Genomic DNA, 23,775 nt, shown 5'->3' on the forward strand with positions numbered 1-23,775 from the left:
AACGACATGTCGTTTTCTGTTAAACGACCTGTCGTTTTCTATTAAACGACATGTCGTTTTCCTATTAACGACATGTCGTTTTCTAGTAAACGACATGTCGTTTTCTCGTAAACGACATGTCGTTTTCTCGTAAACGACATGTCGTTTTCTGTTAAACGACATGTCGTTTTCTCTTAAACGACATGTCGTTTATGTAAGACGATATGTCGTTTATTTATTGACATGTCGTTTCTCTTAAACGACATGTCGTTTATTTATTTAAGGAAAAGGACACTAGTTTAATTCATTGAAACTATTCCTAAATGGAATTTCTCACACGCACACAAAGGCAAAGGAAAAAAAAAAAAAAGAAGCCCGAATCAAGCAAACAAAGAATCTCACATCTATTTTTCACAATATATATTTTATTTATTTATTAAGTAATTCATTTTATTTCTATTTTTTGGCGTCTCCTTCACACAGTAGGGTTGCAGCAGATAAACGCCACCACTCTCTCGACTTCTCTTCTTTCTTTTTTTTTTTCTTCTCTCTCACACTCACGCACAGTCTCATCGCAATCTGTCTCTCTCGACTCTCTAGCTCCGTCTGTAACTGCAACAATGGGTGCTTCGTTGCCTCCCAAGGAGGCTAATCTCTTCAAGCTCATCGTCGTAAGCTCTTCGATTTCGCTCTTCCCCTCTCTTAATTCTGTTCGAGATCCAAGTTCGAATCTTGTTTTCTCTTTTTCGCGCTGAAAACAGAGTCAAAACCCTAGTTTATATTTCCGCTCGATTTCGTGTTGCGGTTGTTTGTTCTGATGTTACCGTCAGTGCTGCGTGTGCTGGTCCTGTTAATAGGATTAGGGTTTATGAATTTTTTATCCGTCGTGTGATGGCTATCTGATAAATTGAATGGTTAAGTCAAAGATTTGTTGATTGCTTTTGACCATTGTGCTGAATTTCCGTTTCTAATTCGTAATTGGTGATGAAGTTTGGAACTATGGCACTGTGTATTGGATCAGTACTAGTCTGAGCTCAAGGAATCTGAGTGCACTGTGTAATTTCTATGCTGTTTTATAGTAAGGGAAAGTTGGGATGCTAAAATTAAGCATGTCACAGAAGATATCTCATTCCTTATAAGCTATCACTATGTGTTTGCTTGCTGTGTATTCACGGTCCTGTTCTCAACACACTGAGATAGACTTCAATCATACTTAATCCCTTCGGATACTGAGAGAATTCTGATTATTTTCGCTCCATTGTTTGGTTTCTTTATATTTCGATACATTGCATTTGTTGTGCGATAACTATTACTTAGTATAAAATCAGTTTTCTCCGTGCTACTTATGCTACTCTGCTTTGTATAGTGTTAATCACGTTAACATCTTTCGATCAGCGTGATATTGAAACTCACATATGGTTTTGCAGAAATCATATGAAACCAAGCAGTACAAGAAAGGGCTCAAGGCTGCCGATACTATTTTGAAAAAGTTTCCTGACCATGGAGGTAATTTTTTAAAAAATTTATGCAATTCCTTCCATTCTTTTGTTATGCACTTTCTTCTTTTTTCATTGTAACCGTGGTGTCTGGGCCTTTAATTAATTGTTATGTCTGATTTAAGTTTGGGGTTTCTTTTGCGCCAGAAACTTTATCAATGAAGGGTTTGACATTAAATTGCATGGACCGCAAATCCGAAGCGTATGAGCTGGTTCGGCTAGGCTTAAAGGTGGGTATGGTGTTTAAATTCTTTAACGTTATTGTTTATCTCTGGAATCCAATACCTTGTTATGTACTGTCAGACTTTCTTTCTCTATGCAGAATGATCTAAAAAGTCATGTATGCTGGCATGTTTACGGTCTTCTTTATCGGTCAGATCGGGAATACAGAGAGGCAATTAAGTGCTATAGAAATGCACTGAGGATTGACCCGGACAATATTGAAATCCTAAGAGACCTGTCCCTATTGCAGGTAATTTGGTCATGTTAATATTTGTTGCTATATTTTCTCGAGGAACAGACCCCGCCCAAGCCTTTTTTTTCAGAAAGGCTGTTTTGTAAAAACAAAGAAGCTACATTGTATGAATATAAATGATTCGGCTATATCCAATCTGAAAGTTTATTCATGAACAGCAAGACATTTCAAATTAAATTCCCTTTTTGAAAGTATTCTTCTCAGCTACCTTTATCTCTATGGTTTCAGCTACTGATGGCACTTTATCCAAACATGTAACAGGCTCAAATGCGGGATTTGGCAGGTTTTGTTGAAACAAGACAACAACTTCTCACTCTAAAACCGAATCATCGTATGAATTGGATTGGATTTGCTGTTTCCCATCATTTAAATTCAGAGTATGATTCGTTCCTTCCAACTCATATTCAGATGCCCATTAATTTCTTGCAATGAGATGTGTATTCACCCAATGGATGTTGTTCAATCTCTTGGCTTTGTACAAGACCGATTTCTGCGTGTATGGATAATTTCTCTATTCGAAATGACCCAGAGGATTCTACTACCATATTCAAATATCGGCTATTTCTTGAGATTCGCATTTCGGTTCTTTTTCTTCTTTTGTTTTCATGTTCAGTATTTAATTTGACTAATTTTTTGTTGTTGGTAGTGCTTTGAAAGCAGTTGAAATCTTGGAAGCCTATGAGGGGACACTTGATGATGATTTCCCTCCTGACAACGAACGCTGTGAACACGGAGAAATGCTCTTGTATAAGGTAACCTTGATTGAAGCCTGGTATCTTTTAGTTTGCAATCCTTGTATCTATGAAGTTCTTATGGATTTTATGCAAATTGTACTTCTTTATTTATTATTTTATACCTTTGTGAAAACCTTTATTCTCTATGTATGATTTGTGAGACTTGCGAGATGAATGTCAACCTTACTGCCTGACATTTTAGGTTTCTATTTCAAAACAATTTTAGAAGATGATTTTGTTTTACTCATCCCAAATGATACCTTTTTGGGTAAAGTGAACTCTGATGGTCATGACTATCGAACTAATGAAAGGAACTAGTAATTGGGCTTAAAAGATGCAAAATTCAATTCCATTTCATGCTTTATTCAGATGATTTGTGACAATTGTTTATCTAGGTTTCAATGCTGGAAGAATCCGGTTCGATTGAGAGAGCTATTGACGAGTTGCGCAAGAAAGAACCTAAAATTGTAAGTTTCTTCCGTAGTTATTTGTTTGAATGTGATATCTAGATTGATTTTGTGCTCAAGATCGGTCGTAATAAATGTTTTTTTCTCCCATGAATCTCAAGGTTGATAAATTAGGTATTAAAGAACAAGAAGTATCTCTATTGGTGAAGCTTGGCCGTTTTGAAGAAGGGGCGGCTTTATACAGGGAATTACTTTCCATGAATCCTGACAATTACAGGTGATTTTATTGTAAATTCCTTCTACAACGTGCTTTATGTGCTCTAATAGCCACTTCCATGTACTGGTTTAGTCCATATAAATATTGTTCTCGCCCAAAATGCAAGTTAAACTTGCATGTTCATATACCCGTATGTTGTTTAGCTCTTGTCTTATTTGCGAATCCTCTGTGTAATGTGTCAGTCCTAGTAACAAACTTATACCTTAAATGATTTATTGTGTAGATTGCTATGTCACCTTACTTCGCTTTGATGTATTTTTCTTGGTTACATGTGTTTATATATATGTGTGTGTGTGTGTGTTTTCTTTCTCGCTTATTGTTACTGTTTCTTCTTGTTGATTTCTTTTCTTTTATCATTCGATAGCACATCGTGGCTGCTTCTTTCATCGGTTCATTTTGTAAATTTTCTTCCTCTGACCCTTTTGATTTTTGTTTTAGCAATGTAATGCAGTGCCACCGACTAGAAAAAAACATTTTAGGAAATTTTCTGTAATTAGAATCTAGCAATTGCCCCTCCAATCGTTCCTACTCTCATAGGCGTCCTAACATGTTTTTGGTTATAATTTTCAGTTACTACGAAGGCCTTCAGAAATGTGTTGGTTTGTACTCGAAAGACGGAAAGTATTCACCTGATCAAATTGAACAGTTGGATGCTCTTTACAAATCTCTCAGGCAGCAGTACAATTGGTCATCTGCTGTCAAGGTAAAAAATTTATTTATTTTATTAATTCTTAACATTTTATGAATCAAAGGGTCGATTGAATGGTGCGATGTTGATTGTATTTGGATGTCTTCAGAGAATACCACTGGATTTTCTTCAAGGTGAAAAATTCCGAGAAGCAGCGGACGGTTATATAAGGCCTCTTCTTACCAAGGTATTTTTGCTCGTAGTATGTTATTCTGAATGATCTTGAATTGGTTCGGCGAGACCTATTATAATCTTACATGCTTAATGCTTTCATTGCAGGGAGTCCCTTCATTATTCTCTGATCTGTCTCCCTTGTATGATCATCCTGGCAAGGTTAGCCTTTCATTTTGACTACTCTTCTTTTGAATATTATAAAATATCAACTTTGTTGGTCTAAGTCAGGCTTTTGCTCGGTTTCCAGGCAGATATTTTGGAGCAACTCATACTTGAGTTGGAGAATTCGATTAAAACATCTGGTGGATACCCTGGGAGGTCAGATGATGATGATGATGATGATATATATATATATATATATATATATATATATATATATATTTATATATATATATTACATTGCAGATTGTGTTACAACTGATTAATTATACATTTCAAGGAATTGTTTAATGTATTGCCTTTCCAACCTCCTGAGTTCTTGATAGCATATGCTAAATTGTGCATGGGTCTTCATAACCATGATTTGTGGCTTACAGATTCCTTTTTTTTTTATTTATTTAAATGCAGGACTGAGAAAGAACCTCCTTCAACTCATATGTGGGCTTTATTCTTGTTAGCACAGGTTTGTACCATTGCATTTCGTAGTTCCTCTTTGCCTACTCTTTGTTTTGGCTTAAAGATTTTTATTTTAATTTTTGTATATTTCGGTTTCGCAGCATTATGACAGACGAGGACAGTATGACATTGCTCTTTCAAAAATCGATGCTGCAATCGAGCACACCCCGACTGTCATTGATTTATATTCTGGCAAGGTAGGTCGCAATTGCTTTGAGTTAAAACAAATGTATTAGAAACATGACTTATATTGCTGACTGATCTTGTACCCTTCTCTTGATATTGCAGAGCCGTATTTTGAAGCACTGTGGTGATTTGAGCGCCGCTGCCGCATTGGCAGAGGAGGCGAGATGTATGGATCTCGCAGATCGTTACATCAACAGTGAATGTGTCAAGCGCATGCTTCAAGCTGACCAGGTATCTTTTCTCACTATTTACCTAACTGTGCCACAATGTTGCTTTTTTTTTTTTTTTTTTTTAACTTTACCCTAATGTTTTATGTGCATGTTTGCCTTCTGATTTGCAGGTGGCTTTGGCTGAAAAAACTGCTGTTCTGTTCACAAAAGACGGAGAACAACATAACAACCTTCACGACATGCAGTGCATGTGGTCTGTTTCTTCATACCGACTCGTATTATTTTAATTTTTTTTTACTGTTTGTGGTCTGTTTCTTCTGAGCGTTCTTCGCTATGTATAATAATTTTGAAGGTACGAGCTTGCTTCTGGCGAAAGCTACTTCCGTCAAGGCGATCTTGGACGGGCACTCAAAAAATATCTAGCAGTGGAAAAGCACTACGCTGACATCACCGAGGACCAGTTTGACTTCCATTCGTACTGCCTACGGAAAATGACACTCCGTGCTTATGTCGAAATGCTCAAATTTCAAGATCGGTTACATTCACATCCGTACTTTCACAAAGCAGCGGCTGGAGCAATCAGGTTTAATATTTATTTTTGGGTCTCTATTTTCTTACACAAATAACGAAATCTTCTGTAGACACCGAATAATGATATGAATTATCTTGGTCGAATTATATCTTCTGCAGATGTTATATAAAGTTGTATGACTCCCCTGCAAAATCATCTGCTGAAGAAGATGATGATTTGTCCAAGCTGCCTCCTTCTCAAAAGAAGAAGCTCAGGCAGAAGCAGAGAAAAGCAGAAGCCCGGGCTAAGAAAGTACTATATATATTTACATGTATATATATATAGCTTTACGTAGCTTTATGCTCTTTCTAATATTTGTTCTTCTTTAGGAGGCCGAAGGGAAGACTGAGGAGTCCAGTGCGAGTAATGTCTCTAAGACCGGGAAGCGAAATGCCAAGCCTGTCGATTCTGATCCAAACGGGGAAAAATTGTTGCAGGTACGCTTTTGTATCTGATTTTTATTCTTAGGTAGATGATTCTATAGATGTACAATATAATTTTTAACTGCATAACTTAAAAGTTACCAACTAATTCTGTCTGTTTAGACTGAAGATCCCCTTTCAGAAGCTACAAAGTACTTGAAACTGCTCCAAAAGAACTCTCCCAATTCGTTGGAAACACATCTACTATCTTTTGAAGTAAATATGAGGAAGCCGAAAGTCTTGCTGGCATATCAGGTAAAACTTGGAGCTTCAAGTGTTTAAATCGACAGATCATCACTCTGCATTTTGAGGAACTATTGCGTAAATGAAGTTTTTGTTGTGTGTGTAGGCTGTAAAGCAGTTACTTCAATTGGATGCCGAACACCCTGACACACATCGCTGCTTGGTATGTGAATCAATAATCTTGCTCTTGTTGACCTGTTATTTTGTGTGGACATTAGTTTATGAATTTCGTAATTTCAGATCAAATTCTTTCATAAAGTGGACTCAATGGCCGCTCCAGTTACCGATGCTGAGAAACTCATCTGGAGTGTTTTGGAGGCGGAACGCTCGGCAATAAGGTTCTTTGAAAAAAAAATCTATCTTTTTGGCCGTTTTTCTCAGATATAGAACTCAGGGACTGACTAAGTGTTTCCGTTTTCTTTTTTGTTTCTTCAGCCAATTGCATGGCAAAACTCTAATTGAAGCAAACAATGCTTTCTTGGAGAAACATCAAGGTAATTGTTCGTTGACTGTAATGATAATATTATTTTTAGAGGCGTTTCGGCTGACTTTTTGTTCCCCGGGTTGACTTTCGGCAGATTCGTTGATGCACAGAGCTGCAGTTGCAGAGATGTGTTATGCTTTGCAACCCGACAAGAAAGACCAGGCTGTCAAACTGATTGAAGAGTCAAAAAGCAACCCAGTGCCAACGTGATATTACTATATCCCTTTTATTTACTTCCGCAAGTTCCAACCTTGATTTCACATAATGTATTAAATTCCTCGACTTGGCTCTTTTGTGATGTCAGAAATGGAGCTCTCGGACCCATTAGCGATTGGAAACTGAAAGATTGCGTTCAAGTCCACACTCTCCTCGAGACAGTTTTACGGGACCAAATTGCCGCTTCGAGTAAGCACTCACTTTTTTTGCTATTGTTTGTCGGTTTATAGAACATTGGTTTTCTCGTCAAATCTGAAGGCATTTATTTTTCTTCCTCTTCTTTAGGATGGAAGGATCGCTGCACGGAGTTATTTCCTTGTGCGACTTACTTCAAGGCTAATCTCAGCTCGGAAAATGGGTCTGCAGATTGTATCGCGGCCAATGGGAAACTTGAGTCCCTGAAAAACCTCGCAATCTGATCGATGCACGACAAAAACAAGAAGAAGTTTATATTCAGATCATGGGTCGATCATAATGCACAACTCTGAAGAAGACAGACTCAGAACCGAAAACCAAAGCTCATTGGAAGACAGTACTGCGGGTTTACCGAGTAATTTCACTGTTGAAGATCAGAGGGATTTACTATTATTTATTTAGACCTCTGTCTCCGTCTTTCCCAAAAGCTTATTCCTTTTTTTTTTTTTTTTTTTTTAACAGATGTGTATAATCTTCTTTGCTTTGTGTTTCTTCTCTTTTTGGGTCAGCACTTGGATTCCTTTCGAGTGAGGTATTTATTGGGTCCTAATTTTGAATTTCCTTCTTCCTCTAGAGTTCTAGGTTTTAGTTATGCAAGAGCTTCAGTTTCGCTTTCTGTTCTTTTGAAGTTTTTAAGGATATAAGATCCGGTCAGCATATAAATTGTTGTATTATGCCCATTTCATTCACATAATTGGTATATGTACAAACAGAAAATCATGTCAAAAATTTTGCGATGGAATTTATACTTTTGCTAATCGTATGTTGCCTGAACAATTTTCTAATAGTCAGTCTTGTATTGGATTTCTGGGATTTCAACAATGTCATTTCCTGATTATCTGATCTCTATTATTAATACATTTTACTCACACTTCCATGTGGGTTCCACATCTTTGGAACAATGCTGAGACTACGTGAGCCATAATAGACTTAGAAAGAGGAATCACACTTCTCCTTCCTTTTAGTGCAACGTGAGAGGCATCAAAGTGAGACTCGCTCGTTTGTCAATTTTCACAAAGAGGTTTTCCTTGAATTGTCAAAATGGGGTAAATAATCTCAATAATATAGGAAGGCTTTACATGTACAACAACAACGTGTGCTTTATTACTTGTCTTGCTCGGCGAATCTAATGGCTCGGGGAAGAGGGACTATCCTCGCCAAGTTCGGCTTTGCAAAGCGGACACGATGCGTTGATCTTTAACCACTTGTCCACGCAGTCCACGTGGAAGAGGTGAGTGCATGGAAGCTCTCTCAGCTCATCATTCTCTGCATATCTCGCCAAACATATGCAACAAGCCTGCCAACACAAAACATATCACTACTCAGCTCTAAATACTGTCACCGTTGTCTACGACTAAGCACGTTAAAAAAACTTTCTTCACTGAGATTGTATATGAAGAGAACCATATTTTCTTTTTCCTTTTTCCTTTTTTTCCATTCAGTATGCTTTTTTTGCATCAAATTTACAATCTCTTTCTATAACTAGGCAGCGATCTTATACTCAACTAGGTCCAAGCTAGTGTATTGATCTACAGAACACTCTCATTTGATTTCCTGATAAAGTTCACTAAAAAAATCCGTCATAAACCCGCTATGTTAGTAACGCTTTTGCTTAATTAAAAATAAATAAAACTAATCCACTCACCGCATCTTCTCCCGTTATTTCACGCTCCTTTTCTGTACCAGCAGCCAAGATCCCACCTTCAGCCACTTCAGAATCAGGCTCTTCGTTACTCGAACTCCCGTTTTTCTTTAGTTTGAACTTGTACGTTGGAAGCAAATTGATTGATTCCGCGGTCGCTCCTCTAGTCTGAGAGAAATCCTCTCGGATGCCAAGCACAGATATTATGCAAGGCAAACAGCAACAGATTGTGGCACAGAGTATGAACGGCATCGCATACCCAATGCAGCTAAATGTAAGGAACACTATGCATAACCTGCAAGGAACACATTTTCGACCAAAAATCATTCTTCAAACTCAGAAGAAAGTCAACCAAGAACACAATATGTTACTTAATACCTGTACAGTTTTGGAGCATCGGACGGTGAAGAGTGACCTCCAAATATCCACACGTTTCCCACCACAAACCACACGGCAAAGAAGCAATCCAACGCCATCTTGAAATGGTCCACCAAGTTATTATGCCTACACAGTCGGAGAAGATTGCATTAGGATCTTCTTGGTTCTCATAAGCGTATATACAAATACATATACCTTGCACTTAAGAATCCCGTGGGTTGCGTATTCCTCGTAGTAGCCGTCACGGAAGCTTGATTGCTTTCTTCATCCGACGCTTGATTACCCGAAATAGCCGTATACGACAACGACGACGACGACGTTTCGGGAGCAGGGTTAACGCTCTGCGAAGAGTCTTGATCGGCAGAGTCTTGCTGGGAATCTCGGTTCCGATTACGATAACGCCAATACAGAACGGGAAGCATCGCAACGCAGCCCGACGCATAACCCACGACCCAAGCGAAGAGCGGCGCCTGTGGATTCTCGTTCCTCGACACTGAAAGAACCACTATCGATGCCACGACTTGGCTCACCGTCACGACGAGCTCGACGGTGATCCACAGCCCCGAGTTCAGTGGGCTTCTCCGGCGCCGGCCGTACCCGTCCCCTCCGCTCCTCCTCGCTCTTCCGCCAGCAGGAGCGGACTGGTAAGTGGGCCCGCCATTTGCGCTGATGTCAGCTTGCGGAGCAGGCAAGCTCGCCGCGCCCATGCCCGGGGGATCGTGAGAAGAAGAGCTCGACGAAGCACCGCAAATGTCGACTATGTGGTCGCGGCTCTCCATTTGCTCCGGCAACAATGGGTGTCGATCGTCGTTTCGGACCTCGCTGTTATCTGGTTCCGAGGAGGTAACATCCATCTAAGTCCTCCGAACAAATTACAAGGCGTGAGGGCATAGAATGGGAAACTCTGCAACTTTTTTTTTCCCAAGTCCGACTTTTAGCCCCAAAATAGATAAATAAAAAGCTTTGTGAAGAGCCTCTTTTTGTATCATATAAGAATCTGCAAGAAAAAGAAGACACAGAAGCACATTTTCTTTTTAATTCCGAAGTGGCGATTACATTTTTTAGTTCCAAACATTGTTCTTGAAGAGATTCAGACTTCATTGTATCACTATCAATTACGATTCAAACTACAACTCTATTAACAATGATCCACTTTCAAACGTTTTTCGCAACTCAATGTGTCAGGAAAACATCAAAGCACAAGGACGCACTAAAACTCAAAATCCGCGGAATCGAAGCCACACATAACAATCTTAAACCGAATCAGGCATAATAAAGAGTAAACTAAACAATCCATTCCAGGCAACAATTGAAAAGAACTAGATTAGGTACTGAGAATCCACTTATATCTTTGCAAATTAGGAATGGGATCGAGAGGATCAGAAGCTAAAATAACCAAGAACACACAGAAAGACACCAAATATTCAGCTAAAATACAAAAAGAGAAATTCAAGAATAAAGACACGCTCAAAAGAAGAAAAATCTAACCATTTATCCGATAAACAGCCGAGAGATTCGCGCGAGTGTCGGAGAATCGATGATTGACTTTCTTCGCTTTGATAATTCTCTCAGTTTTTCACAAGAAAATGAAAAGAAAAGGCATTACAGTGTTAGCTTTAATTTTTTAATTTTTTTTTTTTTTGGTGTTCCATTGCTCGCGTCAGCCAATCTCGTTCGGATCATAACATCAGAGCTATGGCAGTGACCGGAATGAATTTTGGACCGTTAGATGTTTCTCACGATACAATCGGACAGCTGATGTTTAGTTATGTTATGTGGTTCCAGAAGAATTGAGATCGTTTGACACCGTTGGATCAGTAGAAATTTATGAACACTGATTATTTTTGCTTTAAATGTCTAAAATCTGTCCCGAAATATATATTTTTTTTTTGTTAATAATATATATATATATATATATTTTTTTTTTTTGGGAAACAACATGGATAACATGTTATCATTATTTTTTTTCTTAATTTTTTTTAGTTAGGAAACATAGATACCAAATTACTTTTAACAAAGAAAAAAAAAAGGTAATTTAAAATTAGAATCAAATGATAACATTTAGTATATAAAGTTAGAATCAAGGTTTAAAATATCGACGATATATCCCGATATACCGTTGATATCAAGGAAAAATGGGAACAATGCCTCATCTAACCGAAACATTTGAGGCAGTTTATTTAAAATGATTTTTTTTTTTCATTTGTATTATCCCCTGTTGAAAGTTAACGATTTTTAAATTCTGAAGATCTATTTATTGGAATTTTAAACCAATCCCATTATTTTAGCTTACTAAATTGAAATTTTTATATTGTTAATTAATTTTTAAGAGTTTTTATACTTTGAGGTTGTATTTGAGGCCCATTTTTTTTAGTATCAAACTAACTAGTAATAATTAACATGTTTACTAAAGATTACCTGCGCAATTTTTTGTTTTTAAATGAAAACGTACTTCAGTTTATAAACGAACAATCCAGGAACAATAGCATATCTAGGTGAACAAAAGGATAAACTAATAAACCGGGAAATATTCTTCGAAGATGAAGATAGTACGGTGTGATATTACATATTAGTTTCTCTAATGTTAATCTGATTTTCGTTTCACATTTATTGGTTGACTAATATACTTACTTTTTTTAGTGACATCCCTTATTTTTTCGGCTTATTAATTCTATTTTTAGAAGGTCTTTTGATATTCAATATTGTTACGGTTGAAGAGACACAAGTCGATGGCTATTTGTTCAAAATTATTTTTATTTTCTATCATTTTTTAGACTCGAAATAATTATTGCAGTACTCAATCAATGATCACATAAAGTATGGGTCTTAATCTTATGGACGGTGGGACCAATACATAAAAGATTAGGATCAGATTTTTGAAGAATTTAACAACCAGACTTGATACATATAAGACGAATGCGTCAATGTGCGTTTATTTTGTTTTTTCTTTTTTTTTCTTTCAATCAACATGATAAGTAAGGGGAGAGTTTTACTGTAAGTAAAAAATAAATAAAAATAAAAATAAAAAAACATAGCCAAATAAAATTGTGAATATAATATATACTAGATAGTAACACGTGCTACGCACGTGGTTATTATAGTCATATTTGAAAAGAAAGAATTTAAAATTAATCGATTATACAAGGATATATAATCATGTCTGGATATATATCTTATACAAAATTATAATTAAATTTCGAATAAACACACTGCACAAGCTCACACTAAATGCAAAAGATAAATTAACTACAACCAAAATAAAGATTTGATATAAAAATAGAACAAAACAAAGATAGGTGAAAAAGATTGTAGTCTTGAGCCATGAAAATGAGATTCTAACTCTCAAAGAAGAAGAAAAAGAGTTAAAAAAAAAAATCAACATCATTGTTTATTGGTACAATTAGACTCCACTTAACCCCAACATTTTTATTCAAGTTGGTTTTGATCTTCGACCCTCTAAACTACAAACAAATTGAGCATCATCGGGTAATACATATAGCTCACCTTATTTATTTGTTCCTTTTTTTTACATTGTCTTGAGCCTTTTAGTCTAAAATCGGGACAATTTGAAAATACTATCACGGTCAAACATTGTTGCCTTCAAGCTCAATGTCAAACTCCATTATGTTGTTCTCTTCCTCCTCTTCTTTTATATCAAGCTCCACATTCTGAATTATATCGTGACAGTTCGATTGGGCAGCCGAAAGTGATGGTCATCATGGACACCGAGAACGATCTCACATGGGTCCATCGTCCATGTCTTCGTTGCTCTCATCCATATCGAATCTCTTATGCTAATCAGTCACATCTCTCAATGCTCAAGTTCATAAGAAAAAAAATATATAATATTTCAATGATTTACCCATAATCTAAAACCATAATGCACAAAATATAATTTGCTTTAGTATTCGAGGATGTTTTCCCTAACATGTTTCGAAAATATAAATTAACAAATATAAAAATAGTTGAGCTCGTTAAATTAATCTCAACATAAACATCACGATCAGAAGTACTATCTAGTCCAGTCGAGCAGTGCGACTTTGAAAAAGATTAATGTTCGACCAATAAGTAAGATTTCTTTCGCAGTATAAACAAATAAGGCTCTTATTAGTTCTAAGTATCAAGGAATGGCCAAGTCACATAAACAAAAAGTGTAGCATAAAAAGTCATGGCAGGAAACATATATACTCGCAAACTCAATGAATTTATTATTAAGATTCTAAGCATGATAGTGAAATGAGTTGGAAGAATAAAGAATGATCTTTTTAAATAAATTACTCACACCCGATTGATATTCAAAAGATTAAGGACAAAAAAAATCATTGATCACAAGTAAGTACTTACATTTAAATGACAATGAATTGAAAATTCAATTTCTGTAAATAAATTTCTACTTCATATGGATAACAAATCAGAACCACAATAAAAATAACCATGCAAAGGGACAATAATACTTATTTTAAGAAATCAAAAGGTTCGAGGATATTTCAGGACCCGAATGAAATCCCACATTTAATTTGTTCACAACCCAATACACAAGAGAAAAAAATAAACAATGATCAGCATTATACATTTTTTTTATAAAATCACGAAAACATTTAGTAATAACTGAGAGCTTCGATTTGGAATCCGAACTCAAATCGTACTCGTCGCTTTAGCTAAAATAGTTGTCCCGATTTTTCCCCTAATTTACCATATCAAAACAAATTTATCAATGAACATAGTTGTGAGAATTTTTAACAAGAATATCAAATTAGCTTGATACAATATTTACTCAACATTGGTAGTGAAGAAATCAAGACTTCAATTCTAAGAGTCTTGAATTTGAGAACTTCAAGTCTAAGAGCTTTGCTAATCCTCTCTTTGATCCGCCGTGACCCCGAATACAATCTCACCCTTTTATTTTTGCAGAACCAAAACAATGAAAGAAAAAAAATCAGCAATATACATTATTTATAAATTATGATAATATTTAATAATATCCGAGAGATTTGATTCGTATGATATCAGCCTGAATAGCTTAGTTCTTGCATTCCAAGAATCACTTTTCTTGAACTATCAGGAGACTCGTATGATATCTTTTCTTTTTTACTTGTCAAATATTTGAAACATATGAATCTTTGGTCCGAAATCCTTAATGACTAAGAAAATACAGCGTATAGCCACATATGGCTGTAGCCGGAAGCAAAAAAATAAAATACCAGTGCAGCCAGCCATATGTGGCAAAACATAGCATTTTCATAATCGATAATGGTATTTGGCCAAACAGGCCATATTTTTCTAATTTTTACAGGTTCGGACGAAGATCCCTTTCTTCACTAAGCACTTGCTCCTCGTTGTATTCGTCTCAGCGTTTTTCCGATTTCGTGACACCCTTCGGGTGTGATTTCGTCTAATCACTTAATTTTTAAATGATTTTGTCAAACCATTTACAAGCATTTAATTTGGATCGAAAAGCGGATATAAAAGTATAAAGCTTTGAGCCTAAGAAGAGCTTAAAATAGAGAAGATTCATTTATAGTTTCAATTGAATTTGCTGAGAAGCGAACGTGATTGAATTCTCATCGGTTATCTTCGTGCTCTTACTTAGCTTCTATGATCATATTAGGCTATTCCCAATAAGCTTACGATTTGATTTCACTAAAAGGGAATTTATTTGTTTATTCAGGGTGCTCTGATTTATTTTCCCGAGAAATCATTGGCTCAAGTACCTGCCATAGCTCGTACAATTTGTAGCAGGCTCGTGAACACACAGTGTCCATTTTTTGCTATCTACGTTACAGAGTTACTCCATCCATTGTAACTACGTTAACATTTGGTTTAAAAAAGGTAGCTGGAACCACAAATTGTATATAACCATATTAGCAGATCCGAAGCTAATAGGAACATAATTAAAATATTCAAGAGATAGTTCAACAATAACCAATTCAAGTGAGATCTCTAAACTGAATACTTACGTGGATGATACACTTAATACTGAAGCCATTTGAATTTTGTGATAATAAGAAATATAAAAGCAAATATCGTATTCACAAACAAATAAATAAAACTAATATTTTCCATAGTTTTTCAATCAACACACGCAATCCCAAAACGCAACGATAACGTACGGAAGAAAAAAAAGAAAAGCATAGAAAATGCATGATGTTCTTTTAAATAAAATAAAAAAAATGGTTCAATCACAGCCTAGGTTTTCTGTTGGCGGTGGATGTTGCAGGGGAGAGATCATCATCTTCGTTCTCCAATTCTTGGTCGATACAATTAAGCTCGGAGAGATTGTAAACTTGGCTAACGGTGAATTGGTGTTACATTCCTCTTGAATTTAGAATTCTAGTGTCTTGAACATAGAACGCTTTTGTGATAGCTTCTTTGGCCCTGAATATTGGTTTCAAAGAATCTTTTTGCGTAGCCTGTTTTAGCAAATGTGAATTAGTTTTGTAAATTATTCAAAATAATTTAGATAAGCAATACACATTTCCATTTATTGATTAACCTGCTCCAAAATTTTGGATATCTGTGAAGCCTTGTATGAAAAGATATTTTCAGCAGTGTAACCAAAGCACGCAGCTTCGAACTTCTCTGAGCCATCCGTCAAAATGAACTGAATGCGTACCCTACAAAGTACATACACGCATGTGAGAGATGTTGTTTCAAAATGAACTGAATGCGTAACCTACAAAGTATTCCATCAATGTAACCAGAACACTTTCAATCTGTTTTTTTTTCTTTCATTTATTTGGTCCTGTTTAGTTCGGTTAGAAGACTGGACATAACCAAGAACCACCCGACCATGATACGAAGCTTTTCCAAAAAGTAGCCCACACGAAATAATATCCCTAGCTAGACATGAGATCAATATACCTTTCCATAAGCGGGTACTAAACAGATCAAACCAGTGCGCATCGGGATCAGTGGAGCCTTGGCCTGCAGATGATAAATAAGCGATGACCTCATATTCTTTTCCATACAATATTTTGATGGCCTTTTCGGCTTGAGGAATCTTCTCTTGCTGAAAGAAAAGTGGACATATATTTGTCATTATGATATTAAAGCAAACAAATCAATCATATTCAGAACGAATTGTGTCGAGAGCTTAATTAAATACGAAAACCTGAAAGAGCCAACAAAATAGAGGCATAGCTGGGATACCAAACATTGTCCTCCACCTGATGATAAACATTTTAAAAGAGTAAAGCCCAAAGAATCAAATAGATTGAATATGTTTTCTTTAAGAACCCAAACTATAAATTCAACAGAAGAAACAATCCTCAATTTTATATGGTCTGATACAAAAGCGTGTACAAGTCTAACGAACAAACCATAGAACAATGGCCAATCAGAATAAGGACGAATTCATAACTTCCTAATTGATTTTGGACAAAGGCAAGGCCGCGCACGAATTCACAACCAAAATACTTTAGGTGTTTGTACAAACCCCAAGATCCTACAATCTAAAAGAAAAGAGGAAAATTACAACATGAAATCAAAATTAGAAAATGAGAGAGAGATTGGGAGCCTGTGAGCTGACGTCTCGTGGTGGGACCAAGGCTTGCATGTGGCTTCTCTTAATCAAGGATTGTTTGGTTCGGCGTCTTGAGTAAGAATAGCCAATGCCAACAGGAGTATCCAAATATATGATACTTGAAACCTGGGAAAAAATGTGGATTAAGATGCAATTTAGCAGACTCCCTTTTGGCTTTCCTTCTTCAAAACTAAATGGTCCTGCATAATTACAAATTAAGCTAATTAATAATAAAAAAAAGAGAGAACACATTGTAATTTCATCCACTAACTACAACATGCGATAATCATTGATTTCAGAATACAGAGTATTCTGCTCTAACTGACTAAATACTAATGCAAATCGACCAAAGGCTAAGAAAAATATATATGCAGTGCACCATTTCGTTGAATTATATATATAAAAAAAAGCAACGTATTCTCATGAGCCAAATTGAGGATTAGGGTTTAAATGTCGTCTTGGAAGTTTAGGGTGATAAATTGGAACACGAAGGATTGGTAATTTTGACCAAAGAAAAAGGAAAAAAAAAAAAACCCTTGACAGAGGCATTTCAACAAACAGTGAAAAAACTTTGCAGAATAGGGCAATTAAAAGAAATTCAAAAAAAAAAAAAGTAAACCATACAGTGATTACATAAGCATGATATTCGACATAAGCCAAATTAAAAATAACAAACAAGCAGACTTACAAAAGAGTGGGTATCATATTTGAAGGTAGATGTGAAAAAATTATTTCCTCAGTTCTTGTCGCCTCCAAAGCTAGAGAACCTGCAAGTATGCAAAGCTGTAGTAATAATACACCGTTGTTCTGCACAACCTGCTAGAGAACCTGGAAGTATGCAACGCTGTAGCAATTTCAAACCTAGCACACGTGAAAAGACTCAAATTATAATTTCAATTTCGGATCCAAACAGAGAGCAACAGAACCCCAAAATCAAACACACAATTTCAAAATCCCCCATTTCTATAAAAAAAAAAAAATGTTCATGTAGAATACAAAATTCGTGTTCAGTAACAAACGCTTTCACAGGGGAGGAGCAAGGAAGGAATAGGGCCTTTGTCAGACGAAACATTTTAGGGTTCGTTTATGTCTCCGGATTTTCTGGCGTAGAGGCTACTTTCGCACAATTCCAACGACAGAAGAAGCAGAGTATCCTATCTCTGTTACGAAGACTCCCTCGTTCCGCCACCGAGTCTCCAGCGACTCCGTTCCCGGCGCCACCGTTACTCGTTCCGGCTTTTCCGGTCCGGTTTCCGGAGCTATCTCTTTCGTGCTCCGACGCGCCGATGATCCTGATCGAGACCCCCTCTTCCTCCTCGTCGTCGTCTCCGATTCCCTGGATGTCGGTTTCGTCGCCGTCTTCACAGCCGAGGAACGATCAATCAAGAGAAACCTGAGAATTAAATATTCAAAAATCACTTCAGTTTCCGTCGATATTAAATGTGTCAAGCAACAAATTGTTAAGTTTCTTTATATCCCAACAACGGTTTTTATTTTTTCAAGTGAAAAGATGCATCGATTGAGAAACAATGAATCGGCGTGTTTAGAGAGAGAGAGAGAGAGAGAGAAAACCTGGATCGTGTTTGAGGGCGGACATAAGAGATCAAGTAGAAGTGTGCGGAGCTTTGCAGGAGAGCATAAAAAAGAGAGCTTGAAGAAATGGCCGAAGAGAGAAATTAGTAAAACTGGAGAGTGAGTGAGAAAAGAGGGAAATGAATAGGCACCGAAGAAAAGTATTAATCGGTTTTATCAATGAAAATATGGCTCATATATATCAGCTGGACGAAAAGGTGACTCGGATGTCGGCTTGGGCGAAAAGGTGGCTCAAATCTCGGCTTGTGAACAGTACCATAAGGAGTTGGCTGACGTGGCATGTTTTAATTGGATAAACCCTTATGAACAGTGTTTTTGCATTTACGCTTATTATATTTTAATAGATATATAGTTTTAGGACATATAACAACATCATGTTTATTTTGTTTGTTTTGCTGTTCTAAATTACTATGCCAGAGAGGCAAAGGCCTGAGCTCGTTTCCAGAAATCTGAAACTCCATATCTCTGCGCTCTCCGCAAATAGTAGGATTTTTCGGGGAAAAAAGAAAAGAAAAGAGGATATAGTCATAACTCAACCAATTACTATTAATCTTGAAAATGAAAGTGCTCATAAGTCATAACTGCCACCAAATTATTTGTTTTCTTTATAAATTATTAAAACGCACATGTTGGGCTATTCGATATCATGATAGTCAATTATTGACGTGATAATAATTAAACACAAGATACATATTAATAAGCACGTAGGAGTATATTTTACTTTAATTTATTTCTTAAAATGCATATATTTAATGGGATATATAGCATGTGATCATAAAGGAAAGATAATGTCTGATTCTAGCTTATAAATTGACTGAAGAATAAGACACACACATCAAGAAAGAAGAAGAAAATAAAAATTATTGTAGCGAATGAAATGAAACACATTAACTGAAAAATGCATGCGTATTTTGTTGCATAAAAAAATCCTTAAAATTTTACATATCTTTGTTGAAATTGCCAAACTTGGGAAAGCTTCCTAATATATATATATATATATATATATATATATATATATATATATATATATATATATATATATATATATTTAACAGCATTACAAGTATACAAAGACATATACCAAGGTGTGTGTCCAGTGACGGAGCCAGAAAAGCCCATCAAGGGGGGCTAATTTGAAAAAAAAATTTCAGCGGGGGCTTGATTGTAAAAAATTTATAAAAATTGGGCCAAAAGTATAAATTTTCAAGGGAAAAAAATGTAATTTTTTTTTAAAATGGGCAAAAAGTGCAAAAAAAAAAAAAATTGACGGGGGGTTTAAGCCCCCCCTGGGCCTTAGCTGGCTCCGTCACTGGTTACGGTTGAAGAGACACAAGTCGATGGCTATTTGTTCAAAATTATTTTTATTTTCTATCATTTTTTAGTGTGTCACTTCTTTTTATCACATTGAGTTATGTCTTGGGCGTATATATGTTTCGATGTGTCAACTTTTGCATGTGAATTTTGTAGATAAACGTACAGAATTTTGTTTCGGAGCTCTTTATCATTATCTAGATTTGCATACTTCTTGGGTTAAAAGTCGCGTATATCCATATATATCGCACACTTCGCCCTAAATATTCCTTATCAACAACACAACTCATGATCATTGTGCTGGGATTCATGTATATATATATAATATATATATATATATATATATATAATACACTACTTCTCATGTACGGGTGTATTTATGAAGAACCCTCTATAAATTAATTTTCAGATAAGGAGACGTATCATAATAATCAGCTGAAAGAGAAGAGCTATTATTAATCAAATCCATATCATGAAGACCCTTCAAAATCTGGGTACTTCAAGCTCTTCCATTTTGTTCAAAGAAAGATTAGTGGCAAGCAAAACTATCAGGTTATTAACAATTGGTAGCTCTGAAAACAAGCCAAACGCGACGAAGTTTGATAAGCTTATAGTTAATGCATCAACGCCTTTGATAAATCACAAAGGTACGCATTATTACTATATTTGTATATGTATATAAAAAGTTCTCTCTATAATAAGTTCACTTACGTTTTATTCGTGACATTCATATTTTTTTTAATAGACACAGTGAAAACTTTGCAACATTTTGATACAAGGAACATTGCTCATGATGTTTTCAATGGAAAATTGCTACGAGATGGGTTTCTTTTTCGGCAAACTTTCTCGATTAGATCATATGAGTTAGGACCAGATTGCAAGATGTCTATTGGGTCATTGGTCAACCTTTTACAGGTAAATACAATACCATTTTTTATTCTACTTTTTCTAAACTATAATATTGTGGAACCTTTAAATGTGACATTATATAATTACTAAAAGGAATCAGCACTGAATCATTTCAAGAGCGCGGGGATATTGAAGGAAGGCTTCGGGTCAACGCCCGAGATGACCAAAAAAGATCTCATTTGGGTGGTCTACAAGATGAACATTCTGGTGGATAATTATCCTTCTTGGTACGTATAACCTATTTCGGTACTTAATGATAAATATAGCTAATTTTTTATTTTAATTTTATGACGATATCGTCAAATATATATATATATATATATATATATATATATATATATATATATATATAACATAGATAATAAAGAGGAACTCCACTCCCCCTTTCATCCTGGTCACGTGGCGTCGTCAAGCGGCGACACGTGGCGGTTTTTTTTTTTTTTTTCCTTTGCATTTGCCTTTCCGTTTTTTTTTTAAGTTTTTTTCTATTTTGTAATTTTTTATTTATATTGTTTTTTTTCTCCATCTCTCATCAATATATTTTGTATAATTTTTTTTATGTATTTTATAATCATAATTAATGCAGGGTTTTAAAACCCTAAACCTATTGGGTGCGACATTGTCGCACCTAATAATCATATTGGGTGCTATTGGGTGCGACATTGTCGCACCCAATATGAAATCCCAGATCCAAAAAAAATTCGGCGGGATTCGCTGACAAATTTAATTTTAAAACTCATTGGGTGCGACAGTTGTCGCACCTAAAGGTATTAGGTGCGACATATTCATATTAGGTGCGACAATGTCGCACCGAATAACACTAAACATTAGCGAAATTTTTAGTCATCCGGATGAGTATCCGGTGCGACATGTCGCACCTAATATGGGCTTAGGTGCGACTACTATTAGGTGCGACATGTCGCACCTAATACCCTTCCGCACCCAATATGCTAATTTGTAGTAGTGTGATACTATATTATACTATATCAATAACATACATTATTTTGACTGTATGTTAGTTTTATATTTTCTTTATTAAATTATATTTCTTTTTCTCTTTGATATTTATTTTCCTTCACCTTATATGTGTCTCCATATTTCATTGAAAAGCGAACGCAAGTCTTATTTACTCATGAAAGTCTAATCAATGTACTACTAAAAAAAAAAAAAAAGTCTAATCAATGTACAAAATAAATTTTTTACATTTTATTATTCGTTCATGATTTTTAAGGGTTTTTTCTTAATTGTCGATTTCTTTTGTGCCCATTGTTTACGAATCTTGATAACATAAATTAATATCTACAAATTTTACTTGCTATTATCATTTATAATATGCTAAAATCATTCGCGCGTAGCGCGATGCTAAAACTAGTATATATATATATATATATATATATATATATATATATATATATATATATATAGGGGCGATGTGGTTGAAATTGACACGTGGACATGCGAATGGGGAAAGAAAGGCATGCGCCGCGATTGGCTTCTTCGTCATCACACCACCGGAAAAATCTTACTTCGAGCCACCAGGTGAAATAATAACAATAATAATTTATTTTAATTTTTGGCTTCATGAGTCCCTAATTGTTTTTTTTTTAATTTTTTATTTACATTTTTAACCTTTATATCTTTTATTTTCGTATAATATGATAAATACTTAACCCTTGAATTTTATATATTTATTTTATTCTAATAGTATTCATTTTTTTATTTACTTTATCTATTATAAACATTATTTTTCAACTCTCTTTCCTTAATATTACATATGGTTTTTGTTTCTTAATATTTATTTTAACGCTTATCTCACCCAAATGTAGTGTCTGGCCTCGACCATGCATGGCATGTGCGTAATTGAAGGTTACATGAATTGATATTTTTTTTTTCCTTTTTTTTTGGATAAACAGTGTCTATTTGATGATGAATAAGAAGACTAGAAGACTATCGAACTTCGCTGAAGAAACCAGGGAGGAAGTGAAAACAGTGTTCAAGTACTGTAATCCAATAATCGACGAGGATGGAACAAAACTCAGGGACTTGGATTCTGGGTCTGCAGATTATGTCCGAACAGGCTTGTCGGTACGTATGTGTACATATACATGTACAATATTCATATATACATACATGATGTGATCATAATGAATATTTTTTAAATATAAAAACAGCCTCAGTGGACCGATGTGGACGTGAACCAACATGTGAGCCATATCAAATACGTCGACTGGGTTCTCGAGGTACGTGAATATATACTATACATGTTATTATTTATGGGATTGTTGTGTGATCACCGATGACTATATATACTGAGATATGTAATTAACTTTAATGATCATATATATATATAGGGTGTTCCTGAATGGGTGGTTGAGACTCATATGCTGTGTGGAATCAGATTAGAGTTCAGAAAGGAGTGTGGAAAAAAGAGTTGTTTGGACTCTTTATCTGCCTTTGCCACGTCTCAAGAGGGTTGTGACGTGGCTGAGCTAGACCATACGATTCGTCTCCAAAATGGGTCCGAAATCCTTAGAGGTAGAACTATGTGGACCCCAAGAAGTTAAAATGTGCCGACCATGTAATTTGCTTTGTCAAACGACATTATATATTAGTGAGGGATGTTTTGTAATAGACATTTGAAATTATGACAGCTCATTCAAATTTAATGGACAGGGACACGATATTAGTTTTGAGCAGATGGGCTATAAGTGATAAACAAAATATCAAAATTTTGGTTGGTTAAAATCAAGGAAAAAAATGTCGTTTTCGTTGCCGTTTCGAGCCTCCTGATTTACGGAAAGTCGTCATGCCGATGAAATTTCCAACGGAAAAATTGTGGAAATGGACAAGTAAAATGCCGTTTTCAAATGCCGATTTCCATGGAAAACCGACGTGCCGACGGAAAACCGAACAGAAATAATGTGGCGAAACAAACACATATATATATATATATTTTTAAATGTAGTTCAAATTTAAAACACTTCAAATCATACATATCTAGCATAAATGTTCCATTTGTTCATGAAATAAATATGTTTCACAACCATATAGTTACAATATTAAAAAAAATGTATCAATAGAATCCCGA

General features: G+C 35.6%; 3 protein-coding genes and 1 long non-coding RNA gene across 6 annotated transcripts; 2 read left to right on the plus strand and 2 right to left on the minus strand.

The window, feature by feature from the left end:
• Window positions 1–421: 421 nt before the first annotated feature.
• Window positions 422–8,145, plus strand: EMB2753 (tetratricopeptide repeat (TPR)-containing protein). Its single transcript, XM_089624909.1, has 26 exons — window positions 422–650; window positions 1,407–1,485; window positions 1,623–1,705; window positions 1,798–1,947; window positions 2,212–2,327; window positions 2,597–2,702; window positions 3,080–3,151; window positions 3,253–3,368; window positions 3,939–4,071; window positions 4,166–4,243; window positions 4,336–4,389; window positions 4,478–4,548; window positions 4,798–4,852; window positions 4,947–5,042; window positions 5,134–5,262; window positions 5,372–5,454; window positions 5,554–5,784; window positions 5,892–6,024; window positions 6,102–6,209; window positions 6,318–6,449; window positions 6,544–6,600; window positions 6,678–6,775; window positions 6,873–6,931; window positions 7,016–7,127; window positions 7,226–7,326; window positions 7,423–8,145. The coding sequence occupies exons 1-26, from the start codon at window positions 600–602 to the stop codon at window positions 7,554–7,556; spliced, it is 2,637 nt and encodes an 878-aa protein (XP_089481035.1). The 5' UTR covers window positions 422–599; the 3' UTR covers window positions 7,557–8,145.
• A 164-nt stretch (window positions 8,146–8,309) lies between these two features.
• LOC149386610 (RING/U-box superfamily protein) lies at window positions 8,310–11,027 on the minus strand. Its single transcript, XM_089624910.1, has 5 exons — window positions 10,841–11,027; window positions 9,548–10,349; window positions 9,353–9,478; window positions 8,978–9,269; window positions 8,310–8,629 (listed from the first exon to the last, which is right to left on the minus strand). The coding sequence occupies exons 2-5, from the start codon at window positions 10,204–10,206 to the stop codon at window positions 8,459–8,461; spliced, it is 1,248 nt and encodes a 415-aa protein (XP_089481036.1). The 5' UTR covers window positions 10,207–10,349; window positions 10,841–11,027; the 3' UTR covers window positions 8,310–8,458.
• Window positions 11,028–15,278: 4,251 nt separating this feature from the next.
• LOC149386611 (uncharacterized) lies at window positions 15,279–18,808 on the minus strand. Of its 3 annotated transcripts, XR_016301487.1 has the most exons (7): window positions 18,447–18,808; window positions 17,894–18,267; window positions 17,563–17,735; window positions 16,464–17,074; window positions 16,214–16,361; window positions 15,846–15,966; window positions 15,279–15,762 (listed from the first exon to the last, which is right to left on the minus strand). It is a non-coding gene; the product is annotated as an uncharacterized LOC149386611 (long non-coding RNA). The 3 variants fall into 3 exon arrangements; XR_016301485.1 differs by having other exon boundaries at window positions 17,563–18,267; XR_016301486.1 differs by lacking the exons at window positions 16,464–17,074; window positions 17,563–17,735; window positions 17,894–18,267; window positions 18,447–18,808 and having other exon boundaries at window positions 16,214–16,426.
• A 1,442-nt stretch (window positions 18,809–20,250) lies between these two features.
• LOC149386612 (palmitoyl-acyl carrier protein thioesterase, chloroplastic-like) lies at window positions 20,251–23,251 on the plus strand. The gene is made up of 7 exons (XM_089626538.1): window positions 20,251–20,425; window positions 20,524–20,693; window positions 20,781–20,914; window positions 22,113–22,226; window positions 22,601–22,772; window positions 22,859–22,927; window positions 23,039–23,251. The coding sequence occupies exons 1-7, from the start codon at window positions 20,251–20,253 to the stop codon at window positions 23,249–23,251; spliced, it is 1,047 nt and encodes a 348-aa protein (XP_089482664.1).
• The last annotated feature ends 524 nt before the right edge of the window (window positions 23,252–23,775 follow it).

This window comes from Urtica dioica, chromosome 9, assembly GCF_054948205.1.
Source record: "Urtica dioica subsp. dioica isolate 48M chromosome 9, U.dioica_male_clone48M_v1_H2, whole genome shotgun sequence".
Lineage (NCBI taxonomy): Eukaryota > Viridiplantae > Streptophyta > Magnoliopsida > Rosales > Urticaceae > Urtica > Urtica dioica.

What these genes read in the sequence shown, in the direction of transcription:
- EMB2753 (XM_089624909.1), top strand. Translation starts at nt 600, where the DNA reads ATGGGTGCTTCGTTGCCTCCCAAGGAGGCTAATCTCTTCAAGCTCATC. An exon ending in TAAGGCCTCTTCTTACCAAG is followed by an intron (nt 4,244 to 4,335) that starts GTATTTTTGCTC and finishes CTTTCATTGCAG; the next exon opens with GGAGTCCCTTCATTATTCTC. An exon ending in TTTCTTGGAGAAACATCAAG is followed by an intron (nt 6,932 to 7,015) that starts GTAATTGTTCGT and finishes GACTTTCGGCAG; the next exon opens with ATTCGTTGATGCACAGAGCT.
- LOC149386610 (XM_089624910.1), bottom strand. Translation starts at nt 10,206, where the DNA reads ATGGATGTTACCTCCTCGGAACCAGATAACAGCGAGGTCCGAAACGAC. An exon ending in GATGCTCCAAAACTGTACAG is followed by an intron (nt 9,270 to 9,352) that starts GTATTAAGTAAC and finishes TGTTCCTTGCAG; the next exon opens with GTTATGCATAGTGTTCCTTA. An exon ending in AAATAACGGGAGAAGATGCG is followed by an intron (nt 8,630 to 8,977) that starts GTGAGTGGATTA and finishes TTGTGTTGGCAG; the next exon opens with GCTTGTTGCATATGTTTGGC.
- LOC149386612 (XM_089626538.1), top strand. Translation starts at nt 20,251, where the DNA reads ATGAAGACCCTTCAAAATCTGGGTACTTCAAGCTCTTCCATTTTGTTC. An exon ending in CATTGGTCAACCTTTTACAG is followed by an intron (nt 20,694 to 20,780) that starts GTAAATACAATA and finishes AATTACTAAAAG; the next exon opens with GAATCAGCACTGAATCATTT. An exon ending in ATCTTACTTCGAGCCACCAG is followed by an intron (nt 22,227 to 22,600) that starts GTGAAATAATAA and finishes TTGGATAAACAG; the next exon opens with TGTCTATTTGATGATGAATA.